At 42.2% G+C, this 24,014-nt stretch overlaps 1 protein-coding gene across 1 annotated transcript in view; it reads left to right on the top strand.

Moving 5' to 3' along the window:
• KCNK10 (potassium two pore domain channel subfamily K member 10) overlaps positions 1 to 24,014 on the top strand; it is a 96,670-nt gene that overhangs the window by 50,565 nt on the left and 22,091 nt on the right. Inside the window, exons 3-4 of the mRNA XM_054027705.1 lie at positions 9,968 to 10,085; positions 13,073 to 13,233. Coding sequence (XP_053883680.1) covers positions 9,968 to 10,085; positions 13,073 to 13,233 — 279 coding nt within the window. The remainder of the gene's footprint in view (positions 1 to 9,967; positions 10,086 to 13,072; positions 13,234 to 24,014) is intronic.

Below are 24,014 nucleotides of genomic sequence, written 5' to 3'. Positions count from 1 at the left end.
ATTATACTTCCCAGTAGCTGAAAGGTCCAGCAAATTAAACTATGAATCACACAGCAGTTTATTCCCAGTTACATCCTCTGTTAGTTTAAGGATGGCTTCCTGAAATAAGTTGATCTATGGGGGACTCCAGAAGATGTGTGGGAGACTGCAGGTGATACCACATAGGGCCTGAGTGTCCTTTCACTTATCCCGGAGTAAGACCGGAAGAACTCCAATAGCCTATGGAGTTACACCTGTATAAAACCAAGATGAGAGGAGAACCAGGCCCATAGTCTCCACCAGCTATCACAGGCATTCTAGTGCAGCTACTGGAGAAATGCATGCTGAGACAATGTCCTCTTGTACTTAATCATCGACAGATCATGTCCACATTGGGGACACAATCATCAACAGGGTGAGCAATGCACCGGGGGTATGTATCCCACAGTGCAGTGTTGTGGGAAGGAAAAGCTGATCGCTGCATATTTTGGGATTCTCTCACAGCCCCCCTCAGCTGCCGAGAGCAGCATCATGAGTAGCTCTGGGAGCTCGCCATGTTGAGGGATGGCAAAGCAGCACAGCAATCTGTCCCCCACCCCCTGCAGAAGTCTGTCCCCCTGCTGCTATGTTCCTAGTGCCAGGCAGAACAGGAGCATTTCAATGATTTGCTCTTTGTTTGTTCCCCAAAGGGAGCAGCACACAGATACTTCCTGGAGCTTTGAAAGAGATGGGGCGCATGCCTGCAGAGCAGCAGAGATCAAAACACTGGGCAGAGCAATCAGCACAGGCATTGTGGGATACTGGCGAAAGCCAGGTCTGTTGACAAAACAATCAGCAATGTCTACACTGGCTCTTTGTTGACAATAAAGGAAGGGGAAAAGACAAGTCTCTTGTAGGGATGGAAGTTTTTTGTCTCCAAACCTGGATGTTTTTCGGGACAAAAGTTCCATTGCAGTGTGTACGCTCTTGCTGTTTTGTCACCAGAAACTGCCTTTTGGTGACAAAACTTGCCAGTGTAGACAAGCCCTCGGGTTGAAGATAAAAGTGAAAGCTCATAAAAGGCACTTACTGCCACAATGATCGTGCTCATTCCATTTTGTTTTAAAATAAATTCATATAGTGAAATTGTAGCTGGAATGAAAGTCAAGTTGGAGGTCAGCAAAGGAGGGTCGGTTGTACTTGCCCTATGGTACTTGGGTGAAAACCTGATCAATAACCAACTTTAATCGATGTCAATGTCGCCAGGATGTCACCCCTGGGCTTTTCCTCTGCCTAAGCATTGCAGGTTCTTGGTTGGGCATGATATCCATAGAGCGCCATGCAGCACGCCAACTCAGTAACCTTCAAGGAAAAGTCTGATTATGAATGGGGCCTTAGCCTGTCATTCTGTTTCAGCTTCACTTGGCTACTCCCCTGGGGTTGCATGCTGGGAATTCATGAGACAGATTTGAAATATGCAGTAGAGATGATGGAGAAGCTGATTGAAGCAAAAATACAGAATTTATATGGAAAAACGTGGGCTAATTAATTCCCACTCTCATAAGACAATCAGGAAATGACAATATTAATAGTTCACTTATATGGCACCTTTCAACTAAGAATCACAAAGCACTTTACATGCACTGGACAAAATTACTGAGCTCTCTGGCTGTTCTGCCTGAGTGAAGACCCATTGATTTGGCCCATTGATTACTATTTTTAGTACAATGGGCCTGATTCTTAAATACACTATGCCCCCTTAGACTCTGTCAGTGTAAAGGGCCCTTAAAGTGGGTGGACATTTCATTTATGTTCACTTTAAGTTCCCTTTACATGGCTAGAGCAGTATAAAAGACCCTCAGTGTAAATGAGAATCAGGCCTTATGCATGACAGCGTTTTTTATGCTTTTTCCTGAATTACTGTTTTGTACATTGTTAAACAGCTGCCACTTGCAACAAGGGTGGCAGAACTTCTCTGATGGGTCACATCATTCATAGCAGGATGACTTGGGCATCATCTTCATCTCCAGCACTGCTCCATTTCTCTCGACTTCCCTCATTGCTATGATGCAAGGTTATGCGCCTAGCTTATAAAAATGACACTACTTAGCTCTTTTATTGCACTTTTCAAGAGGAAAATGACTTGCCTAAAGTCACTGGCAGAGCCAGGTATAGAAGCCAGCTCTCTTGAGACTTAGTCCAGTGCTCTAGTCACTAGGTCACCATGCCTAGGATAGTGGATAGTAGTCTTGGATTAAAGGGATTATTTTTCTTATTTGGTTAGAAAAAACCCAAGCAACCACAAATACAGTAAATTTAAAATATGTTTTTGTATTTCATAGAGAGTATTATAAGTATGATTGCATGTAAGGCAGATTTTTTTTCCCTAATAGATCAGCTCTTGTATAGAGGCATTTTAAAGAAGTAGCTACTGTAGTTAGTATAAATCTAATACTTCATTCATTTTAAATTGTCAATTAACAAGTTTAGACTCAAAATTAGATGAAAGTTTGTAACTATCAGAGGAGTGAAGTTCTGGAACAGCCTTCCAAGGGGAGCAGTGGGGGGCAAAAACCCTAACTGGCTTCAAGACTGAGCTCGATAAGTTTATGGAGGGGATAGTATGAAGGGACTGTCTACAATGGCATGTGGCCCATCGGCGACTGCCAGTAGCAAAAATCTCCAATGACTGGAGACAGGACACTAGATGGGGAGGGCTCTGTTACTACAGAGAATTCTTTCCCTGGTATCTGCCTGGTGGGTCTTGCCAACATGCTCAGGGTCTAAGTGATCACTATATTTAGGGTCAGGAAGGAATTTTCTTCAGAGTCAGATTGGCAGACACCCTGGGGTTTTTCGCCTTCCTCTGCAGCATGGGGCCTGGGTCACTTGCAGCTATAAACTAGTGTAAATGGTGAATTCTCTGAAACTTGAAGTCTTTAAACTGTGATTTGAGGACTTCAGTAACTCAGCCACAGGTTAAGGGTCTATTTCAGGAATGGATGGGTGAGGTTCTGTGGCCTGCATTGTGCAGGAGGTCAGACTAGATGATCATGATGGCCCCTTCTGACCTTAGTCTATGAGTAATCTATGCTGGGATTCTTGTTCTATTTAAGTGTATTTTTGTACTGGGCTAAAGCTTCACAAGACAATTATATTGTCTTTATTATCTATTTATTTAATGAAATAACAGTGCAAAATTCCACTGCTTTGTTCAGAGACTCCAAGCATCAATTCACTTGGGATGTATGACGTGGTTTACAATTTAGCAAGACTCTTCTGATGCTAATGTCTGAGGCTTAATCCCACTGCATATTTGGTCCTTGTCAGTTGATATGATTCTCTTGCTCCCTAATAAAATTGTCAATGTCACATCCTACCAGAAGCTATGAGGCATGAGGTTATCTCTGCTGTATAAAGCATGCAGTCATCATTAGGTCCGTAGACAGCACTATTACTATTATTTGGATGCATTCTTGATTTGGCCCATGAAAAGCAATCATTGAATTGAAGCTGAGAAATTGTTTTTCAGGCAAAAATTAGAGCATGGTAATTAATGTGGCCATAGCTCCAGAAGCTGAACTGACAATTAAGGATGTGGAATTCAAAGAGAGAATTTATATAGGAAATGTAGGAATGCAAGAGGAAATCATTGTAGACTAAGTTAAAACAGTGTATTAATCTTCTACATATCATTTGTTTATGTAGTGTCCAATGTGTGTTGGATGCTTTATGGGCAAAGACCAGGTCCTCATCCCTAAGAACTTAACATTTAAATAGAAACATACTAGGACAAGAGAATACAAAAATAAAGGGAGCAGGTAGGTAAGTGAAGGACAAGAGTTACAATTATAAGGTCATGAGTTGGCTTTGATGATTCTATGCACATCCTGTTTCTTATTTTGTTGGGTTGGTTAAGGTAGAACTGGCAAACAAATAGTTTGTCTAAAAAAATTGTTGGCAACTTAATGAGTCTTCAGAACATTATTGTAAGACTGGGAATAAAAGTGAATCTACAGCAAGCATCCCTTAACAATCACTGAAGGGGAAAAAAAACAAGGAGAGGAAGAGTCTAAAGAAGAGTTATTATCTTCCTAATGAGAAGTCATTATAATAGAGAAACAAATGCAGCAGGAACATCCTTTTGTCTGCTTGATGATAGGAATCCATTTGGAGGAGAATGATGGTGAGGGAGGCAGTGACTATAAAGTTAAACACAATCCTTGGAAGGGATTTAATAGAACTGGAAAGGAAGGAAAAAAGTGGAAGAGTGATATTTTTGACTTTCTCCCCCCCCCCCCCCAAATTTCTGCCCTTGGATACATTTGGGCTGCTTCCACTGAATAACCCTCTAAATGCTGAAGAGGGTTTGTGTGTTGTATTTGTCCTCTGTTGATAAGGAAAACATTTTTTCTTGGCTTTGGACTCTTTTGAAGAAGCAAAAGGAGCTAGAACACTAGCTGAGCCAAATAATAGCACTTCCCTCCAAGGAACCCAGAACCAGTCCTCTTGACATCCTAGTCTACTTATCCCTTGCCTTCAAATCAGCAGTTCATAGCACCACCTCCCAGCTGTGCTGCTGCCTATGGGCTTGTATTCATTAGACTTTTTTAAATCTCAAATTGATTGCCAATTATATGAAGGCAGCTAACATATTTATAGACTAGTGTGCACAAACATGTGTACAAATGTTTGTAGCCTAGATCAAATGTTGGTGTGGCACAGCAATACTCTAGCGATGAGTGTCACAGAAACGTCTATAAATAAATCTCCCCAGAGCTTTCCCACATAATAACAGGAAAAGAAAACCAAATATCAATAATGATTAGACTGCATAGTGGGCCCAGGTAATTCTGTAAGACACCCCTGGAACAATGATGAACAGGGTATAAATAGAGGGCAATCTGTACCAATCTGTATGCCTCATCAGAGCCACTTACAATACAGGATGATAGAAAAGTGAGTATGCAGCCTGCGAGGGGATGTGGTGTGTGCTATTATGAAAATGAAACCAGGGAAAGAACTAGGATATTTAACGTACCAGCAGAACTGCTAAAAGTGGTTGATGACTGTGGTATTGATCTCATGTGGAAAAAATTGCGATGACGTATGGATGACTAGAAATTGGCCAGACAACTAGATGAAGGAAATCTTTCTGCCCTTATCAAAGAACACGGATATAACAGAGTACCATACCTTCAGACCATCTCCTTGATATCATACATGAGTAAAGTATTGCTCTACATAATTCAGGGTGTCATGAAGTGAATTATAGAAGCAGATCTACCACCACCAGCTGGTTTCAGAGAGGGACATGATTTAATCATGACTATCTGTGTCAGGCACTATGAGTCTTGAATCCAGACCCAGGGGGTGGCCAAACAAGAGCCTTCCCCTCTGCTTTACCTCACAGCAAGGCCAGATGAGGGAACTGTAGCTGATACCTCACTGCCAGAGGGTACACCTGTTGACTCAGCAGGGTCAGGTGACTAGCAGCAGGCTTCTGATTGGATACCACCATGCACAAAGCTTCCTGTTTTTGTCCCACTGTTTGCCTGAGAAACTAGTTGCTAGGTCTGCTGCTGACTAGACCCCTGAGACCAAATTCCTGCCTCCTTGCCTGGTTTCTGCTCTTTGCTCCTGTATTGCTCCTTGTTCTTGGTTCCTACTTCCTAATCCTAATTCTAGAGACTGACTGTGGTTTAACCCTTGGCATTACTTCTGACTGTGATTGTGGCGTAATCCTTGGCATGTCTACTGACTCTGACACTGGCACTGACCCCTGATTTGGCTTCACTCTGGCTTTCACCTTTGATGTGACTTCTGACAGTGACCCTGACTCCGCCCCTGTCTCTGACCACTAGGTCAGAGCAGCCTATTATGGGCAATGACAATCTGTCATATCACTGAAAAATGTAGAGTATAATCTCCCCATTAATTATGTTTCATTGACTACTTCAAATCATCTGATCCCTCAGACATGACCATCTCTAGGGGATACTAGCAGATGTGGCGATGCTAAACATTTAATAGAACTCATCAAAATTCTCTACTGTTAACAACAGAGTACATTGTGAACAGCAGCAGGTGACAGTGAGTGGTTGGGCCAGGTGTGGGACAAGGCTGTGCTTTGTGCCTAGGTCTTTTCAACACGTATGCAGAATTTATCACATGGCAAGCCTTGGAAGGTTTTTATAAAGTGAATGGAGCTGGCATTTCCTTTGGTGGACACTTCTTAACTGGCCTCAGATTTGCTGAGGCTGTGACGCTCTTTGCTATAACCATTGATGCAATGCAGTGAATGTTGGAGTCTGTAAAAACAGTGAGGATATGGACTATCCCTGAATGTGGCAAAACAAAATGCATGTACATTGATACAATCAATAAAAACAGGATGAAAGTAGACATCACAATCAATGGTCAAGCTGTAGAGGAGGTATATGAATGTATTTATCTGGGATCATACATATCCAACCAAAGAAGCTGTTCCAAAGAAATCTGAAGAAGACTAGGGATGGCTTAGCCAGCCATGGCCTCCCTTACGAAAGTATGGGAAAACGGTGACAGCTGGAAATGTATGAAAGTTCGACTGGTGAAAAGCTGCTTCTTTTTCCATAGTGACTTAGGGATGTGAATTCTGGGAAATGAATGCTGCTGGGAAGACGAAATGTGAAGCCTTTGAGATATGCAAGAGTTCCCCAGCAGCACATCTTCTGGATGGGAAAGACGATGAACACTTAGGTTAGAAATATTATTGGAGAGACGTGGACTCTGCTCTTGGAAATCAACAGACACAAACTTAAGTACTTTGGTCACATGATCAGGCATAGAGGTGGAAATAACTTTCTCAAAGCTGTCATGGAACGAATAGTGGTGGATCATCATAGTAGGGGATGACCAGTGAAGTGATGAATAGGAGGTGTGCAGCATATCAGTGGGAGGTCAGCTGTAAAGTTAGTGATGGATCAAAAAGGCTTCAGAAGAATTTTCAGAGGTCACCAGGATTTAGACATGAATAAATGGACTTTACTTATTCTTTTGCAGGTGAGGAAACTGAAGTATAGATAGGTTAAATTAGTATCCCAAGCAAACAACTGCACCAAGTTCTCCTAATGTCTAGCCATGTGCTCTGAATACTTGACAGTGAATCCTATCTAATATCCATCACCACTCTTAAAATTCATAGACCATGTGAGAAAAAAGCTATTTCAGTTACACTGGCTGGAAGGGTATTCCCATATAGTTGTAATATAAGCCAGGTTGCTGAGTGAGGTCATCCATCACCACCACATCAGTTGTGCAGCTTTTTCTGTTGTATATCTGAATTTCTGTAAAGACACAGCTGTGCTAAATATCTTAGTCCTGAAATGCCTTAGTCCTTGTCTTGAAATGTCTCTTCTGATTTTGGAGAAGTGCTTTGTACTGGTGCCTTATAGGCCAGGAGTAAAAAGCATAATTCCACAAGGACCTGGAGCCAAGTTTAGATCTGTGAATAAATGGTGAATGTTTTTCTGTAAAATTGTGTAAATATTTTCAGCTTTGTTGCAGGCATTTTCCTCCCCCTCTAATTTGGCTTTTGAGCAAAGGTTTTGATCACATGGAATATTTCCATTGGAAAAAAAGAACATTGGAAAATCTGAACTTCTAAGCCACCTACCACTCTGAATGGGCCTATTTTCAAATGAAAAGCCATTGAAGACTGATACCATTATTTTGCCAACATGGGACCTTTTTTCAAGTCTATAAGAAATTAAGAGAAACCTTTTTACTGTATGAGTACTTTCTTTAGAGGTAGAAAATGGTTACAAAAAGTGGTAAATGTTTCAAATGGAGTTTAAAGACTTAAATGGCTTGGATTCTGGGTACTTTGGGGACCCACTCTTTCCTTGTGGGACACTACAGCAATTGAGATCCATTGAGGCATTTGAGCTAGAATCCCTAGCTTAAATGGGAAGGGGTTGCTGACAGAGCCGCCTTAGTGAGGGGCCAGAGCTGGCCCACAACATTTTGGCACTTGAGGCGGGGAGCTCAAATGATGCCTCCATGCCCCCTCGCTTGGGCCAAAACTTTGAAAGATCTCAATTCTGCCTTCTTCCTGTTCTACTCCTCTCATGGTACTGCTCTGCTACCTACCCCAATAAAGGAGAACTAACAACTTAAAATGCCTTGTTCAAAAATTTTAAGTAACACTCAACTTTCAAACTCCTGAACAGCAAATGTAACTTTTCTTGTCTGCATAGTAAACACTGGCATTTTTATGTGTTTGAATAATCAAAGTGGTGCTTTCCGTGCCTTCTTGGTTGCAAAGATTTGAACTGCTTCCTGCTGAAAGTCCACAGTCTGGGCCAGCTCATGCTTTATCCATTATAGATTATATTAAGAGGGAGATGCAAATCAGAGGGGAAAGAGATTGGAGGGAGTCATAGTGAGAGTCCATAACAGCAACATGGAGTGGGAAAGGAGAATAGAGTCTAAATGGGCTCCAATGAGAACAAATGGGAAGAGATAAGAGGAGGAGTTGAAAGTGGCAGGAGGAGGAAAGGAAAAGCTTGACCCCCTCACTATGATTCAGTTGGGGATGATTCATGGTAACAAGGGTTTGAGAAGCAGAGATCATGGTGTGAAAGCACAGACCATGACAGAGTGGGGGGATATAGGTTACTGTGTGTCCCAGGCACTTGAGAACGTGAGAGATGAAGGAGTCGTGGATACTGGCCATCTCTTCAGAGATGGAACAAATGTTCCAAAAAGAGAATGGGGGAGACTGCCAAGGGGCAGAGGTGGGGTCTGCCAACAGAGGTGCCAGTGGGGCAGAGGTGGGGTCAGAGAAGGTACAGAAGGGGCAGGGAAGGAAGGAAGGTTACAGTTGGGTGGTGTCACTGAATTTGTTCAGTACTGGAGTTATAGTTTAAATGTACCAGGTATTTGCCTGCTACATGGGCAGACTTCACACTTCAGTAACCCCCAGATGCTAAATGTCCTCTAGAGTTGTGAGTATCCCCTCAGCCTACATGAAGTCACATCATTGTACTGATATATAAATATGCAGAGACTACAGTAATCTGAAGGGGGTTTCTGTGTTAACTTCCACTGCAGTTGTAATCCAATCCCAGTCCTACAGCCAGGCCACTTGCACGCTTTTTATTGGCATGGCATGAAGAACGATCCAATGACCATGCATGAAAAGCTCCATACTGCTAGTGTTTATATGCAACACTGCCATCTACAGAATGGGATCATTATACCAGATGGCAGGTACCTGTGCTATTAGGACAGGAGGATCTACTGTTACTAGTACTGTGAAATCCCAAGGGTCCATGAAAAAAGCAACAGAGGGTCCTGTGGCACCTTTGAGACTAACAGAAGTACTGGGAGCATAAGCTTTCGTGGGTAAGAACCTCACTTCTTCAGATGCAAGGGTCCATGGTGTGCATTATAGTGGCAATTGGGAAGTTCTAGGTGGTCACAGATTTGTTTCAATATATTTTTATTAAGGAGTCCTTTTTTGTTTGTTTCAAATTAGGTATTCTGTATTTTATTTGGTATCTGATATTAACAACTTAATGTAATTTATTTAATTGCCTGATAATTAAACCCTTGACTGACTAGATTCAGTTGACTCAATGAGCATTATTTCTATTTACCACCTTCACTGTCGCATTTAGCATCCATCTCATCCCCGTCCACCATTAGAGCCTTTTCCTCTGCAGCTTCTGCCTCTGGAACAGCATTTCTGCATCTCTCTGCTGTATCAATTCTCCATTTGATTTCAAGCCTCATTGCATCTTTCCTCACTTATCTGTGCCTCTTCACTTTTCAATAATTATCAAAGGGGAAGAACTCTGTAGAATTCTTTAGGGATTCAATTTGTATGGAGGATGCTACTGTACTTACAGCATCAATTACAGAATTCAGATCCACATTTCCCCACTGGTGTGTGGAGCTGGGGTTCCTGTACCATATTTGAGAAGGCACTTTGCAGGCTGACTTGTTATCTCTTTCCTTGCAGCATGCCATTGATGCAGATAACGCAGGAGTCAGTCCCATAGGAAACTCTTCTAACAACAGCAGTCACTGGGACCTTGGAAGTGCCTTTTTCTTTGCTGGAACAGTCATCACAACCATAGGTATATTTATATTTTAAGGGAGATGGTGACATTGAGAAGTGGAGAACAAAATAAGTTTCATTAGATCTCAGAGACAGGCAAAGCAGCAGAACTGCACTTTTGGGGGTGCTTGACTGTATCATTATGTGGTGTATCTGACACTAAGCTGTGGGGTGCACTTCAGGAATTACTTATATAATGAGGCCAAGAAAGCAAGACTGAACCAGAAAGCAAGTAGTACAGAAATTTTTACAGTTCTGTAACCCTGTTACTACTAGTACAGGTGGCCGCCTAACTGGCCATGGCTATGTAAGCCAATTCTGTCTCTGAGGTCAAGCACAAGAGCCAGATACTTCACATGCAGCTGCAAGAAACCCTGCAGTGGTCACTAATGGAATAACTTTCCTACAAGGGTAATTTCTTCCTAACCACATCAGTCAGTGGCTGTCGTAGGCCCTGAAGCATGAGGGTTTATATCCTTCATAAATTTTTCAAAATAGCTATTATAACCGGGGCTATACTTGGTGTCCATATAAATGTCTAATCCTTCTTAAAATCTAAGCTTTTGGCCTCAATGATACCTGGTGGCAATGAGTTCGTCAAGTTAATTATGCATTGTGGAAAAAATAACTTTTTTACCAGATTTTAAATTGTTGTTTTTAAATATCACTGAATGTCGTCTTGTTCCTGAATTATGTGAAAGGCTAAGTAGGAGCGCCAAATTTACCTTTTCTATGCCACTAATATTTGTATTAATCTGTCAGGTTCCCTCTTACTTGTATCCTCCTAAATAGCCCCAATCTTTTCAATCTATTTATGAATGAAATCTTTACCCCTCTAATGACTTTCGTCAGCTCTCTCTATACTACTACTTCTGAGGACACTCAATTGATGATCTTTGCCTTTACCAGTAGCTTATATTTCTCAGTGACTGAGGTGTTATTCATATGGATTCATTTTTATATGAAAAAATATTTGGGAACTTCACAAATAGCATATTACATTCCATAGCCCTGATTTAGAAAAGTATTTAAACATATATTTAGGCTCTGACTTCAGTAGGATTTAAGTACATGCTTAAAGTCAAGCATGTACTTAAGTAATCTTCCTGAAGAGGGATACTTTCCTGAATCAGGCTCTGTCGATTGCATCAATTAGGGTCTTGGTTATGAAAATCAGCACTAGGATTTATCAGTTAGAATGTTGAATCTAATCTAATTTTTTTTCTTTATATCTTTAAATAATTCATTTGTAGGTGAGTGCTAATTTTCGGAGTAGTCAAGCAACGAACCACTATAATGAAAGGGTTTTAATGGAGACCCCAAAATAATCTTAACTGTAATGGTGCGGGTGTTACAATTATAATTCTTGTTTCCTCTCTTTAATGATAACCATGCTTCCCAAATAGAGACATAATGGACACTGAAGTCTTATTTCAGAGTAACAGCCGTGTTAGTCTGTATCCGCAAAAAGAAGAACAGGAGTACTTGTGGCACCTTAGAGACTAACAAATTTATTAGAGCATAAGCTTTCGTGGACTACAGCCCACTTCTTCGGATGCATATAGAATGGAACATATATCTCCTCATTATATGTTCCATTCTATATGCATCCGAAGAAGTGGGCTGTAGTCCACGAAAGCTTATGCTCTAATAAATTTGTTAGTCTCTAAGGTGCCACAAGTACTCCTGTTCTTCTTTTTACTGAAGTCTTAGAGCACTATATAGAGACTCATGGACAATTGGGGAAAAGGAGGTGTCTGTGCAAACTGCAGTGACTGTAGGTGTTTCACTTGTTTGCACAGAGGCATTATTGTTTTTCCTCCCCTAAGGGGAATGCACCCACTGTCAGCCCTGGCTACATTTTTAGAAATGTCACAGCATGTTCTCCTCTGCACACCCAACGCTCCTGGCACCTTCCATGGGCTAAGGGGACAAGTCCTTCCCTATGCTTTCCTGGCACTCCTCTCTAGATAGTCCAATATTTCTGCCAGGACTAGCCTTCCACAGCCCCCTTGCACTCTGGCTGTAGTAAGATTGTGGAAACCTTTGGGCAAGGGGCTTCCTGCACTTTACAGCAGTTGATAAGAGTTGCTCCCTGTAGAAAACTGTATCCCCAAGGACTCCTACACTGACAATGAAAACTTTATGTCTATGCAAGAATCTCAGACACTTGGATGGAGTTCTGAGGTTTGGAACCAGAACTGAAGCCCAAACCAAACTTGCCCAAAGATGTTCAGACTGAACAGAGAACAGGTAATTATGTGTTAATTAGCGTTTGTGCTCTGAGGCAGCTCTGTGAGTTACCTTAACAATGGGCAACATGAAGACATATAGGAGTCTTTATTACCACGTTAACAATGCTATTTAAATGTAAATAATCTCCAGAGGGAATTCTCAAAGAGCTGCTTGTGAGAGCCCATTAAAAATCATGAAAAATAAAACTTAGGCTTTTTTATTATTAAATTGAAAAGAGTGAATAAAAGGAGTCCTTGAAGCCTCATGTTAGCACAGCAGCAAGGACTGGAAATGGCAATTCGTATAATCTGCAGTAAAGGGCCTATGTAATTCAGAGCTGAAAACTGGGAATGAGAATATTCAGGTGAGTCATCCTCCCATCAGGACGCAATTGACAGAGTTCAAATGCTGCAGCAGCAGCATGGAAGAGAGAGGCTAGGGCTCTAATCTAAAGGTTTCCTGTAGCTTATTGTGCAGCTGCCATGCTGAGTAAAAGTAGCCCAGTTACTCAAACAGCTTTAATTAGGAAGATGAGTTCAGAGAGAAATAGTAGTAACTGAGGGTTACATGTGAATAATGCTAGTTTCCAGTGGGCACCACTAAAAAGGCTGCATTGACTGACTTCTGTTCAATGGGCATAATGTGGTGGAGAGCATATAAGGAACCTTCCTCTTCTTGCTCAAACCATCTGCAGACTGGGTGTGGCATATAGGCACCTGCACAAGAGGCCAGGTCTGAATTTGAAGTTATGATGATGATTTTTCTCTCCAGGGTATGGGAACATCGCCCCAAGCACTGAAGGAGGCAAAATTTTCTGCATTTTGTATGCCATCTTTGGGATTCCACTCTTTGGCTTCTTGCTGGCTGGAATTGGAGATCAACTAGGAACCATCTTTGGGAAAAGTATCACAAGAGTGGAGAAAGTTTTCCGAGTAAGATCATGGTTAAAAGTCTTTGCTGGTGTGGCCTGACTTGTTTAATCTCAAATACTATTAACATTACAGAGGATCTTAGAAAGTTTTGCATGTTGGGCACAAATATCTTTAGTTACATAGCTTGTTTGTGTGATCTACGTTTCCTGCATTGAAAATGAAGACAAAGTGATACAGATTCTGTGGGACCAGGTATACAGAGTAACCCTCAGTTGCATCAGTACTGAAAACAGAGTTTTGGAAAGCCTGATTTCTGGGGTGAACTATATAGATACCTTTCAGCTACCTCTCTCCCTGAGTTCTATGTAGAGAATAACAAACATATGGGGCCAGATCCACAGTTGCTATAAATTAGCATAGCTCCACTGACTGTGATGGAGCCTGCTGAGGATCTGGTCCATAGTTCTCCCCTTCTCTGTGGCTTTTATCACATTTGGGTACTACTTATACACTTAATACCTATTTCTAATTATACAAAATGTTCTGAAGTTGAACGGACCAAGTGCAATGACCCCCAACTTACTGTCACTGGTGTGGTTCATTCTGTTGAATTACATCCTCCATGGAAGTATATCAAACACTTCACCTGGGAGTGGTATCACAGCACTGGCTAATGCTGCTTTGCTAACATGGTGGTTTCACTTCAAGGATTCCCCTTTTAGATGCAGGACTTCCAGGAATGATGTGAGTATATCGTAGTTCCTTGGTGTGTGGCATAACTGGAGGTAAGTCCTGTCTGGGGGATGGGGTAGATGAGGGGTTGTCCAGGCAGACTATTTTAATAAGCCTCCATCTCTAAAACATTCCCACAGATACAAGGCAAAATACTTGTAGCTGATTTTGGAACTAAAGTAATTGAGCATTAGACTGGAGTATGAGTAATTTCTCAGATTAAACTACCTGTGAAGAGTCCCAGTCCACACCTCAGGAATATCTTTTGGCCTTCATTTTCAAAAATGACTAGTGATTTTGGATAACTCAATTTTTACATGCCTGACTAGAGACAGCTTGAAAAGGCCCGATTTTCAGAAACTGCTAAGCATCCACTTTCTGCAAATCTGATCCCTTGAAGATGTCTCAAGTTGGGAACCCAAAAATCAAGGGACCCAAAATTGCTTGTCACTTTAGAAAATTTTGGCCCCCCTGGTCATATTTTCTATTCATTCCAATTTACTTCAAATCATTCCTGGGAGCATTCCAATGTGGTTCTTCCAGAGAAAGCTTACCAGTGGGTAAGATATGGATTTGGGAATCTAAAAACCTTGGCTTTATTCCCAGCTCTGCCATAGACTTGCAGGGCGACCTTGGACAGAATCCTTAAACTCTCAGCATCTCAGTTTCTCTCTCTGTATATATGATGATAATTATATGTACCCATCTTTTAGAATTACTTTGAGATCTAAAGCTGAATGGAATTGCCACTCCTGCCTTTGGAGTATTATTCTCACACCCTACCACAGTACCTTTTTCCTTTTCTTGATTTGATGCCTTTGTTCTCTCTCTCTCTTCTCCCCCCGCCCCTCCCAACCATTCCCCCCTGTTGGTATTTGCACCTTTCCAAAACCTTGCATTGCAGAGCTACACAGATTTAATCCTTATACTTTTTTCCTCAAATTCATCATTTCAACTGATTGATCATTTTTGTTGCTTTTGTTGTGACGTCCTTCAAATTTGTCTACACCTGTGTGGTGCTGAGGTGGGACAGCTGAGTACAGTATTCTAGGTGGAGTTCTAGAGTTCCCAAACATCCCAATAACATCTAAACAGACTAGTCTGAGGAGTCACCTGACAGCAAAACTGACATTTCATGTTACCAGGCATTTTGAAGCTGTAGCCAAAAGGGTGGGCAGAATAGAGATGAGGGAGAATTTAGCTCAGCCTAGAAACTCTTAAGATATTTTCCCCCTCCTTAATGGCAAAGTAACTGTAGATCTCACAAGCCCTAAGTTAAGCATTTATTCCTCCCAGTACACCCCTTGAATAGATGGGCGGTGCGCTGCAGAGCTCTGTTGGTGATGTGATCCTCTCACCACTGTAGTTGTTACTGCAGTCTAGGGCTACAGTAGCCCTCTGCTCCTTCTGTTTACTATCCTCTGCAAAGAGAGGATGATGGAGCTGTGTATTCATGGATGCATTGGCTCCGCCCCTCAATACTCCCTCAGCATCCCCCAGGTATCAGTGTGCTAGGATCCCCCCCTACAATTGTGCTCCTATGTGTGTGAGTGTGCATGGTCTCCCTGAATCCTGCTTCCATTCCCTGTGTGGTGGAACTGCACTGGTTCACCTGGATGTGGGTTGTTTTGTGGCTGTGTAGAGAGCTGGGGAGGGTGACAAGATTTACCTGCAGTGCAGAGTTCTTCTTCTTCAATTCCTTCTCTTAGCACTCCTGTTGCTCATTGCAGCATTACCGTGAACAGCCATCCCACAACATGTGGCAGGCAGTTCACCTCTGACATCCCAGAGCATATCTGGAAAGGTAAAAGGAGGCTTCCTTCCCGAGGAGTGTCACTAGCACAGTTCGGTTGTCTGACAAGACCTGGGCATCCTCACAAAATCTCATTTAGATCTCAGCATAGATTAGAACCTGAGAACACCACATTTCCCTCACACACTAAATAGCCCATGTGCACTGCACTCAGAGTCATTTCCAGAACAGTTCACACTACAGGCTGGGGGTGGAGGGAAGAAGAGAGCTGCTCTTATGGAATGTGCGCAATGCCCACGTTATTGACAGTGTTTCGGCAGAGGAGTTGGATGCATGCCACTCTTCAGCTGGTATTTCAAGAGCAATTTTGGCACTACATCTGAACGTATAAATAGCAACCAAAACAGCCATTCATTTGCTTGCAATGTATAAACTTGTTGATTCCTCTTTAAAGGTCTTAATTATCCTTTAACAGCACATTCAGTTCGGGTTTGACAGGGAAGTTGCTGAAGGTTTAAAAAAAAAAAAAGGCTAAACTTTCCTCTGCTGTGTGGGTGCTCTAGTGAGCAGGGGGCTATAGGGAGTCTTTTCTCCCCTATACAGGCAGCAGGGCAGGATCTCTCCTTAGTGCTGGAACCTGGCTGCTGGGCCATTCTCTGCAGCCTCAGGAGGTGTGGTCTGCTGGAAAAGGGCTGTGTCCAGGCCTACCACCCAATAGGTGTGTATGCTGTGGTCACTAGCATTCTTGCACAGGGTCACCTGCTGCTTCAAACCAGTATTAAAATGCACCCTGTGTAATCACCCCCCCAGGCCCATCTGAGGGAATTCCTGGATAAATACAATTTGTAGTAATGAAGGTAATAACAATAATCACTTTTATCTGACAGTGCTTTCTAGGCACTTCAGAAACTAACATTGAGTCAAGGTGGCCATAATCTTAATAACAACACTCCTACATTCTGTGCACAGCCCAAGGTTGCTTCTGCAATACACATCAGTGATTTAAGAATCCTTAGCATTAAAAACAAATCATTTTCTTTCAGTTTGTTCCTATATACACACAGACTATGAGCTACTAAAAGTAGAAGGAAAATTATTCCACAGTTTGCCTTCTACGGAATGTACCCTTTGCCATTATCATAAGGTTAATTAGGGCAAACTAAATAGTTATCAAATTCAGATCTTTAAAGACAGTTTAGAATCCAAGTTGAAAGAAGATCTGATGAGTATATTGGAGTAAACCTACTCTCAGTCTTAAAATTCAGTAAAAGAACATTAACGTCCATGAGCTGTGTGATGCCTCTAAGGCAGTGGTTTCTCACTTTTTTTCCTTTTTCATTTGCGGACTTCTAAAAAATTTTGAATGGAGATATGGACCCCTTTGGAAATCTATTGTCTGTGTAGTTGAATTCTGTTCAGTCAGTTTTCAGTCTAAGTCTTTCAAGGACCCTTTAGACGTAGTCTGCAGACCCACAGGCAACTGCAGCATTGCAGACCACAGGTGAGTGGCATAGCACTGCATTAGGAGTGGTGCAGAGGTCCACTACCCCAGATTGAACTCTGGGACGTATTATGTGTAGGCAAACTGTTCCTGATTGACATGGAGGGACTTAACAGATCTAATACATCTGTTATCTGTTCTTCAAGGTTTCAACTTTGATATGCCCTTTTGATCTTCCCTTATGAAGTCTGACATAGATACATGGCGTCTGGCCTTAAAGTTCTTTGAAAGTAGCATTCACTATTATTCTCTAAACAATAGTAGGTTTAACACAGAGTTGCTCAAACATCTTGTCTGCACTTGCATTGAACTTTGGAATAACCCCATGAAAAGTACCTCCTAGTAAACAAATAAGAAAAAATCCTACTAAAAACCTGATGAACACCTTTCTTCGACTGTTTCCATGTCTTCATGGATACATCAGATCTGTTCTCCTTGCTCCACTCTCCCTACCCCCACTGCCTCAGCTTCCCTGTCAGTAGAGATTTGTGGCCACTTTGATCTCATTTTCTATAGTATAACTCTTTAGTACTCTTGAGAGTAGAAAATGAGGTAAAAGTGATTGCTGGAGGAGACACTACTACAGAAGGCAGCTATTTCAGGGGTGAAGCAGTTTAAAACCACTGTTATTTCCCTCCTTTTAGTACCTCCCCTCTTCCCTCCACATTTGCCTTTTTATCTGTCCACTTGCTCCTTTTCATTCTCTCATTTGTTTCCTTCTCTTCCTGTTCTCTCCGTAACTCCCACTTTAAACTTGTAATATTATTTGAGAATCAGATCCCGGTGGAGTTCTTAAGCAAAGATTTGTTTCAAATGAGACCCGCAACTTCCTCAGCACTGAGTATTGTAGCCAGGCTGGGGGGAAGTGGTGGTTACCTTTGAAGTGTCCTGGTTGTCTCTTCTCTAGTAGTGTAATGTCAGGATCCAGAGACCCTGCTTGTTTCCCAGCAAGCAGGAATTACTCACTGCTTAGACCTCTGTCAGATCCAAACTTGCATCCATTTTCTTTCTCTTTGAGGAGCTGAACCAGGCACGCAGATGAGAACATTCTGAAACACAGAAGTTCAGATCCAGGTCAGAACTTAGCCATGACAAGGTGTCACTGTGGATTTACACCGATGAGATCAGAAAGTGACCCAGAGTTAATCAAATACAAAGTGGGGAAATCTCAATTCTAACCTATACTGATACATTCACTAGGAATCACCTAAATGCATCCTTGATGCCCTTTCCTCCAGTTTATTTTTCAAAGTAGTAGAAGCTGTGCCCTATGCTTGACACTCACAGTCCAGGATGGACTGAATTAGTGTTTAAATAAGTGGGAGCTTAGTATGTCTACTTCCCAAGTAGATCTTGAAATATAGAATAAATCAACATTTACCTGTGTTTATATGAAGTTCAATTACACCTATGTTTTGGGCCAGTATCAATGTATATTAAACCACATACTCAAAAATCATCAAAGGCTCAAATACTTTTTGCAATCTTCTTTTGAAAACCATGTTACTCACTGAACTTTCCTGTGAGTAAAAGTCACATCATCTATGTGAATTCAAGAACTGCAACAGCAGGGTGAATCAGAACAATGATCCCTCTCTCTAATCCAGTATCCTGTCCCTGATGTTGGCTGATGGGCAGATGTGGCTGGGCAGGTATAAAGCCCAGCATAATACCCTGAATGTGCAATGTTATTCCAGGAGGGTATAAGATTCATAAAGTGAGACTTCGGTCACCTGAGTTGTTAGTCTGGCACTTTCCACTAACATTTATTTCAGCAAAAGAAAATCATTGACAAAAGTTGGATCAGCCACTATTGAAATGAACAGGTTAAATCGTAGCATTTAATCTCAACATTTTCATTTCTGAAAACTAGTTGTATTAGCAGGATCAGAAAGAGATACTATCTATTTAATCCAGCAAAGTAGCGAGTGCTGTGATAGTTTTAATTTGAATTCCCTCCCACTGGTGAGAATGACATTTCTTTTCTTGATAAACTTGTTAAGTCAATTGTAGAAACCTTTGAGGTAGAGATGATGTAAACCATAGTCTCTGTGAAGCAAATACTTCTGGCAGACACAAGGTTACCTTGCTATTAAAAAAGAAAAAGACGATGTAACCCTTGGAGAGAATCATTACACAAAGCCTTGAGGTAAACTGACATGAAACGCTTTTAATTTGGGTTCTATGATTCTGTTTCTCTATAGCAGCAATTGGAGATTTGCTTCTTTGAAGTTATTTCTTTTTTTGATTCCCATATAGCAGAGTATCGTGCTTAGAAAGAGTAAACTGCGAGGAGAGAGCTTATATGGACAGAAGGAAGTTTGTTAGTGATCAGACTTATAAGACCACGCACCAAGTGGAAGTGGTTTTGAACACAGTTTCACCAGACTGTATGGTCATGTGTTAACTGTCTACCAGTTTAAAAATCTGCCCTAGAACATCTACACTACAAGTCTATGAGCAAGGTCAGATGCACTAAACAGAAATAGGCCTTAGGAAGGTTATGTGAAATTCATTCAAACTAAAGATGGTCCTGAACCCCAACCTCAGATCTGAACACCCCTGAACTCTGGGGTGATTGAAAACCAAACCTAGATACAGATCCAAGGTCTGCAAATGTTCCCTTGTCTTGAAAATTGGCTAAATCAAAACCCTGGATCCAAACATTTCCAAAATATCTAAGAATTCAAAATCCAGATGGGATCCAAAATTCAGAGGTTCAGATCTGAGGTTGTCTGAGCCATCTCAGATTTTTATATATGATTGCCACGATGCATGACACATTTCCTCTATTTAAACCTTTCTTATTCCTTCCCCTGTCATGGATGCAGGGGGATTCCTCTGAATTATTAGCACTGGTTAATCTAGTTCAGTAGTACACAAATTGTGTGAAATTTCTGAAAGTAGTACTAGTGACTGGACTGGATTGGTTACTGACTCTATCAGTTAATCCATCCCATACTAATCACCTTAGTGGCTGAGCTTCTGATAGCCAAAGCCAGGCAGTTTTCCAGATAAATCCAGCAGGACTGAAGTAAAGTTCCAGTAGTTTCTTGAAAGGTAAATTTCATTGCAGAAGCAGAATATGACACATCACCTTTTGTACTCTGAGATTTTCTGCATTTCCATGAAGAAGGTTCTGTGGCTTCTTGATTTTACAGTTCCCACTGGACCACTTCATTTCTTGAAAGTAGTTACCTTATTCTAACGCCGTGGCTGGCATGTGCACAGGGCAAAAGTTTCTTCTTTGATTTACACTGTCGATCTTATTTTGCCCTTGATCCCAAGACAAAACTTCCACTGACTCCAACTCAGGTTTCACAGAAAGGTACACTTGGAGAACAGAGAGATCTGTAGTGAAGGTAGGAGAACTGCAGTGAGGTGGTAAAAGAGTTGTTCCTCCATATGGTTTGTAGTTGGACAGACACTCAAATACTAACAAAAATGGTCCATTGCTAATATGTTAACCTGCATCATTCTGCAAAGGTGAGACCTAATAATGTACTTTGACACATAACATAATACCTAGCTCTTATCTAGTGCTTTTAGCAGTAGATCTCAGTGTTTTACCAATGAAATCAGGACCATTGTCCTCATTGTACAGATGGAGAAACTGAGGCACAGAAGGGAAGCGACTTGCCCAAGATCACCCAGCAGGCTAGTGGCCAAGCCAGGAACAGAGCTTGTGTGTCCTCAGTCCCAGTTTAGTGCTCAGCCCATTAGATAACATTGATTCTCAGAAAGAAACAGCTTGAGCTCTATCAACCTTTAAAATGGTTTACTGGGTCATATTCTGATCTCAGTTATGCTGTTGTAAATCTGGAATAACACTTCTAGAAATCAGCCACCAATTTAGGTGCTTCAAGATGGATTTAGGTTTTCAAAGCGTCTGATGCACAGCGCTTCCTGGTGTGCTCTTCTAACTGCCCTGGTGTCTGGCTGCGCGTAATCAGCAGCCAGGCAATTTGCCTCAGCCTCCCACCCCGCCATAAAGGTCTCCCCCTTACTTTCACAGAGATTGTGGAGCACACAGCAAGCAAAAATAACAATGGGGATATTGGTTTGACTGAGGTCTGAGTGAGTCAGTAACGATCGCCAGCGACCTTTTAAACGGCCAAATGCACATTCTACCACCATTCTGCACTTGCTCAGCCTGTAGTTGAACAGCTCCTGACTCCTGTCCAGGCTGCCTGTGTATGGCTTCATGAGCCATGGCATTAAGGGGTAGGCTGGGTCCCCAAGAATAACTATTGGCATTTCAACATCCCTAAAGGTTATTTTCTGGTCCGGGAAGTAAGTCCCTTGCTGGAGCCGTTTAAACAGATTAGTGTTCCTGAAGACACGAGCGTCATGAACCCTTCCCGGCCAGCCTATGTTGGTGAAACGTCCCTTGTGATCCACAAGTGCTTGCAGCACCATTGAAAATACCCCTTGCGGTTTATGTACTGGATACCCTGGTGCTCCGGTGCCAAGATAGGGATCTGGGTTCCATCTATCGCCCCACCACAGTTAGGGAATCCTATTGCAGCAAAGCCATCCACTATGACCTGCACGTTTCCCAGAGTCACTACCTTTCGTAGCAGCACCTCAGTGATTGCTTTGGCTACTTGCATCACAGCAGCCCCCACAGTAGATTTGCCCACTCCAAATTGATTCCCGACTGACCGGTAGCTGTCTGGCGTTGCAAGCTTCCACAGGGCTATCGCCACTCGCTTCTCAACTGTGAGGGCTGCTTTCATCTTGGTATTCTGGCGCTTCAGGGCAGGGGAAAGCAAGTCACAAAGTTCCAAGAAAGTGCCCTTATGCATGCGAAAGTTTCGCAGCTACTGGGAATCGTCCCACACCCGCAATACTATGCGGTCCCACCAGTCTGTGCTTGTTTCCTGGGCCCAGAATCGGCGTTCCATGGCTATAACCTGCCCCATTAACAGCATGATCTCCAAAGCACCGGGTCTCCCTGTTTGATAGAATTCCATGTCCATATCCTCATCACTCTTGCCGCCGCGCTACCATAGCCTACTCCTCGCCGCCTGGTTTTGCAGGTTCTGGTTCAGCATAAACTGCACGATAACGCGCGAGGTGTTTACAATGTTTATGACTGCTGTCTTGAGCTGAGCAGGTTCCATGCTTGCCGTGGTATGGCATCTGCACTGTTCGCCCAGGAAAAAGGCGTGAAACGGTTGTCTGCCATTGCTTCCGTGGAGAGGGGGGAGGATATGCCCAGAACCACCCATGACAATGTTTTTGGCCCCATCAGGCATTGGGATCTCAACCCAGAATTCCAATGGGTGGAGGAGACTGCGGGAACTATGGGATAGCTATGGGCTAGCTACTCACAGTGCAATGCTCCAGAAATTGACGCTAGCCCCGGTACATGGGCGCATACCAGCGAATTAATGTGCTTAGTTTGGCCGCATACATTCAACTTTATACAATCTGTTTCCAAAATTCAAATTATATAAAGTCGGATTAATCCCGTAGTGTAGACATACCCTTATACTCTAGGTAACATGCTAAATGCAACATGCAGACACTAATTTAATCATTCTTCTCAGTTTTCTAAAACAGCCCTGATTGTCAGAAATAACTACCCAACTACCCTCAACCCTTTTCAAAATCTCACCTGTTATGCCCCCCACACCTTTCCCCCAAACCTGTTATCAACTCCACGTACATTCTGCTTCAGTTCATCAATAATTTATCCATAATACAGGAAATAATTAATCTCCATGGACTTTATACATCCTTCACTCCTCTTTATCTCATCCCACACCTGGCTCCCTGGTGCGCCCTTATTAACAAAACTTTCACTACAATCTCATAACAGCTCTTCTAATTGCTTTTCTGGTGGCAAGCTCATTACAAAGCCATGGCCACCTGGACACATTAAAGAAGGTTCGGCGTTCCCCTATGTCCAGCAATGGCAGGAGTGGGACAACTGGTTTTTCTATGGGAGAATCCAGAGTAGATGGCAGGCAGGAACATTCGGTTGATGCTCTCTGGCTGAAATACCTTCCAGGCTGCATCCGGTGCTATGTTCCATGGTGGTGGAAGGATAGATACTGGTTTTATTCTTGCTTTTGAACATTACTTCCTTTGTTGCTCCTTGTGAAATGGTGGTTAGGGCAGGACACTGGCAAACTGGATTCCTGTGGGCCGATTAATCCCCCTGTGTATGGTGGTGCAACTCCACTACATTCAGTGATATTGCATCCACTTACACTAGGGCTGAATGTGGCTGCTGGATTCTATTTCTGGTTCTGCTGACTCATGACATGCCCTTGTACAAGTCACTTAACCTCTTTGCCTCACTTTCCTCCACTTGTGAAGTGGGGATAATAAAATGCACCTAATCTACCTAGTTATCAAGAAAATTAATTAATAGCTGTAAAGTCATGTTGATATGTTTGGATCCCAAACCCAGTGACACCTGGGTGCTGATTCTGGAATTTTATCTTCACAAATTTATTATTTAATGAGGTTAGGGATGGAGCTTAAAGCTTATTTGTTTTTGGAGAAATTAACTTTGGCATGGTGTGTCCTTCACAGCTTTGTCTTTAGCCAAGTACGTCAGTTGCTTATTTGAAGCTAGTGAGTTTATTGTCTGTTTGGCTCAGCTGTCTGTGGGCCACAGTATTAGAAAGTTTCCTTCTTCCAGTTAATCTTTGACATCATTATTTAATCTAACAGGTCAGCGAACAGTTGTAAATTGAAATGTATATCAAAGATTAATATTAACACCAATGGTTAAATACAGATCATACCAGCTCCTAAAGATTCTCTGACACTGCTGACTTTATCAGCAATATCTGGTGGGCCACTGGGGCATGAGAAAGGCAGCAGTAACCTGTGGCA

Source organism: Malaclemys terrapin, chromosome 4 (genome assembly GCF_027887155.1).
Source record: "Malaclemys terrapin pileata isolate rMalTer1 chromosome 4, rMalTer1.hap1, whole genome shotgun sequence".
NCBI classification, from domain to species: Eukaryota; Metazoa; Chordata; order Testudines; family Emydidae; genus Malaclemys; species Malaclemys terrapin.
Note: the sequence above shows the minus strand (reverse complement) of the source record. Positions and strands in the feature narration are given on the sequence as shown.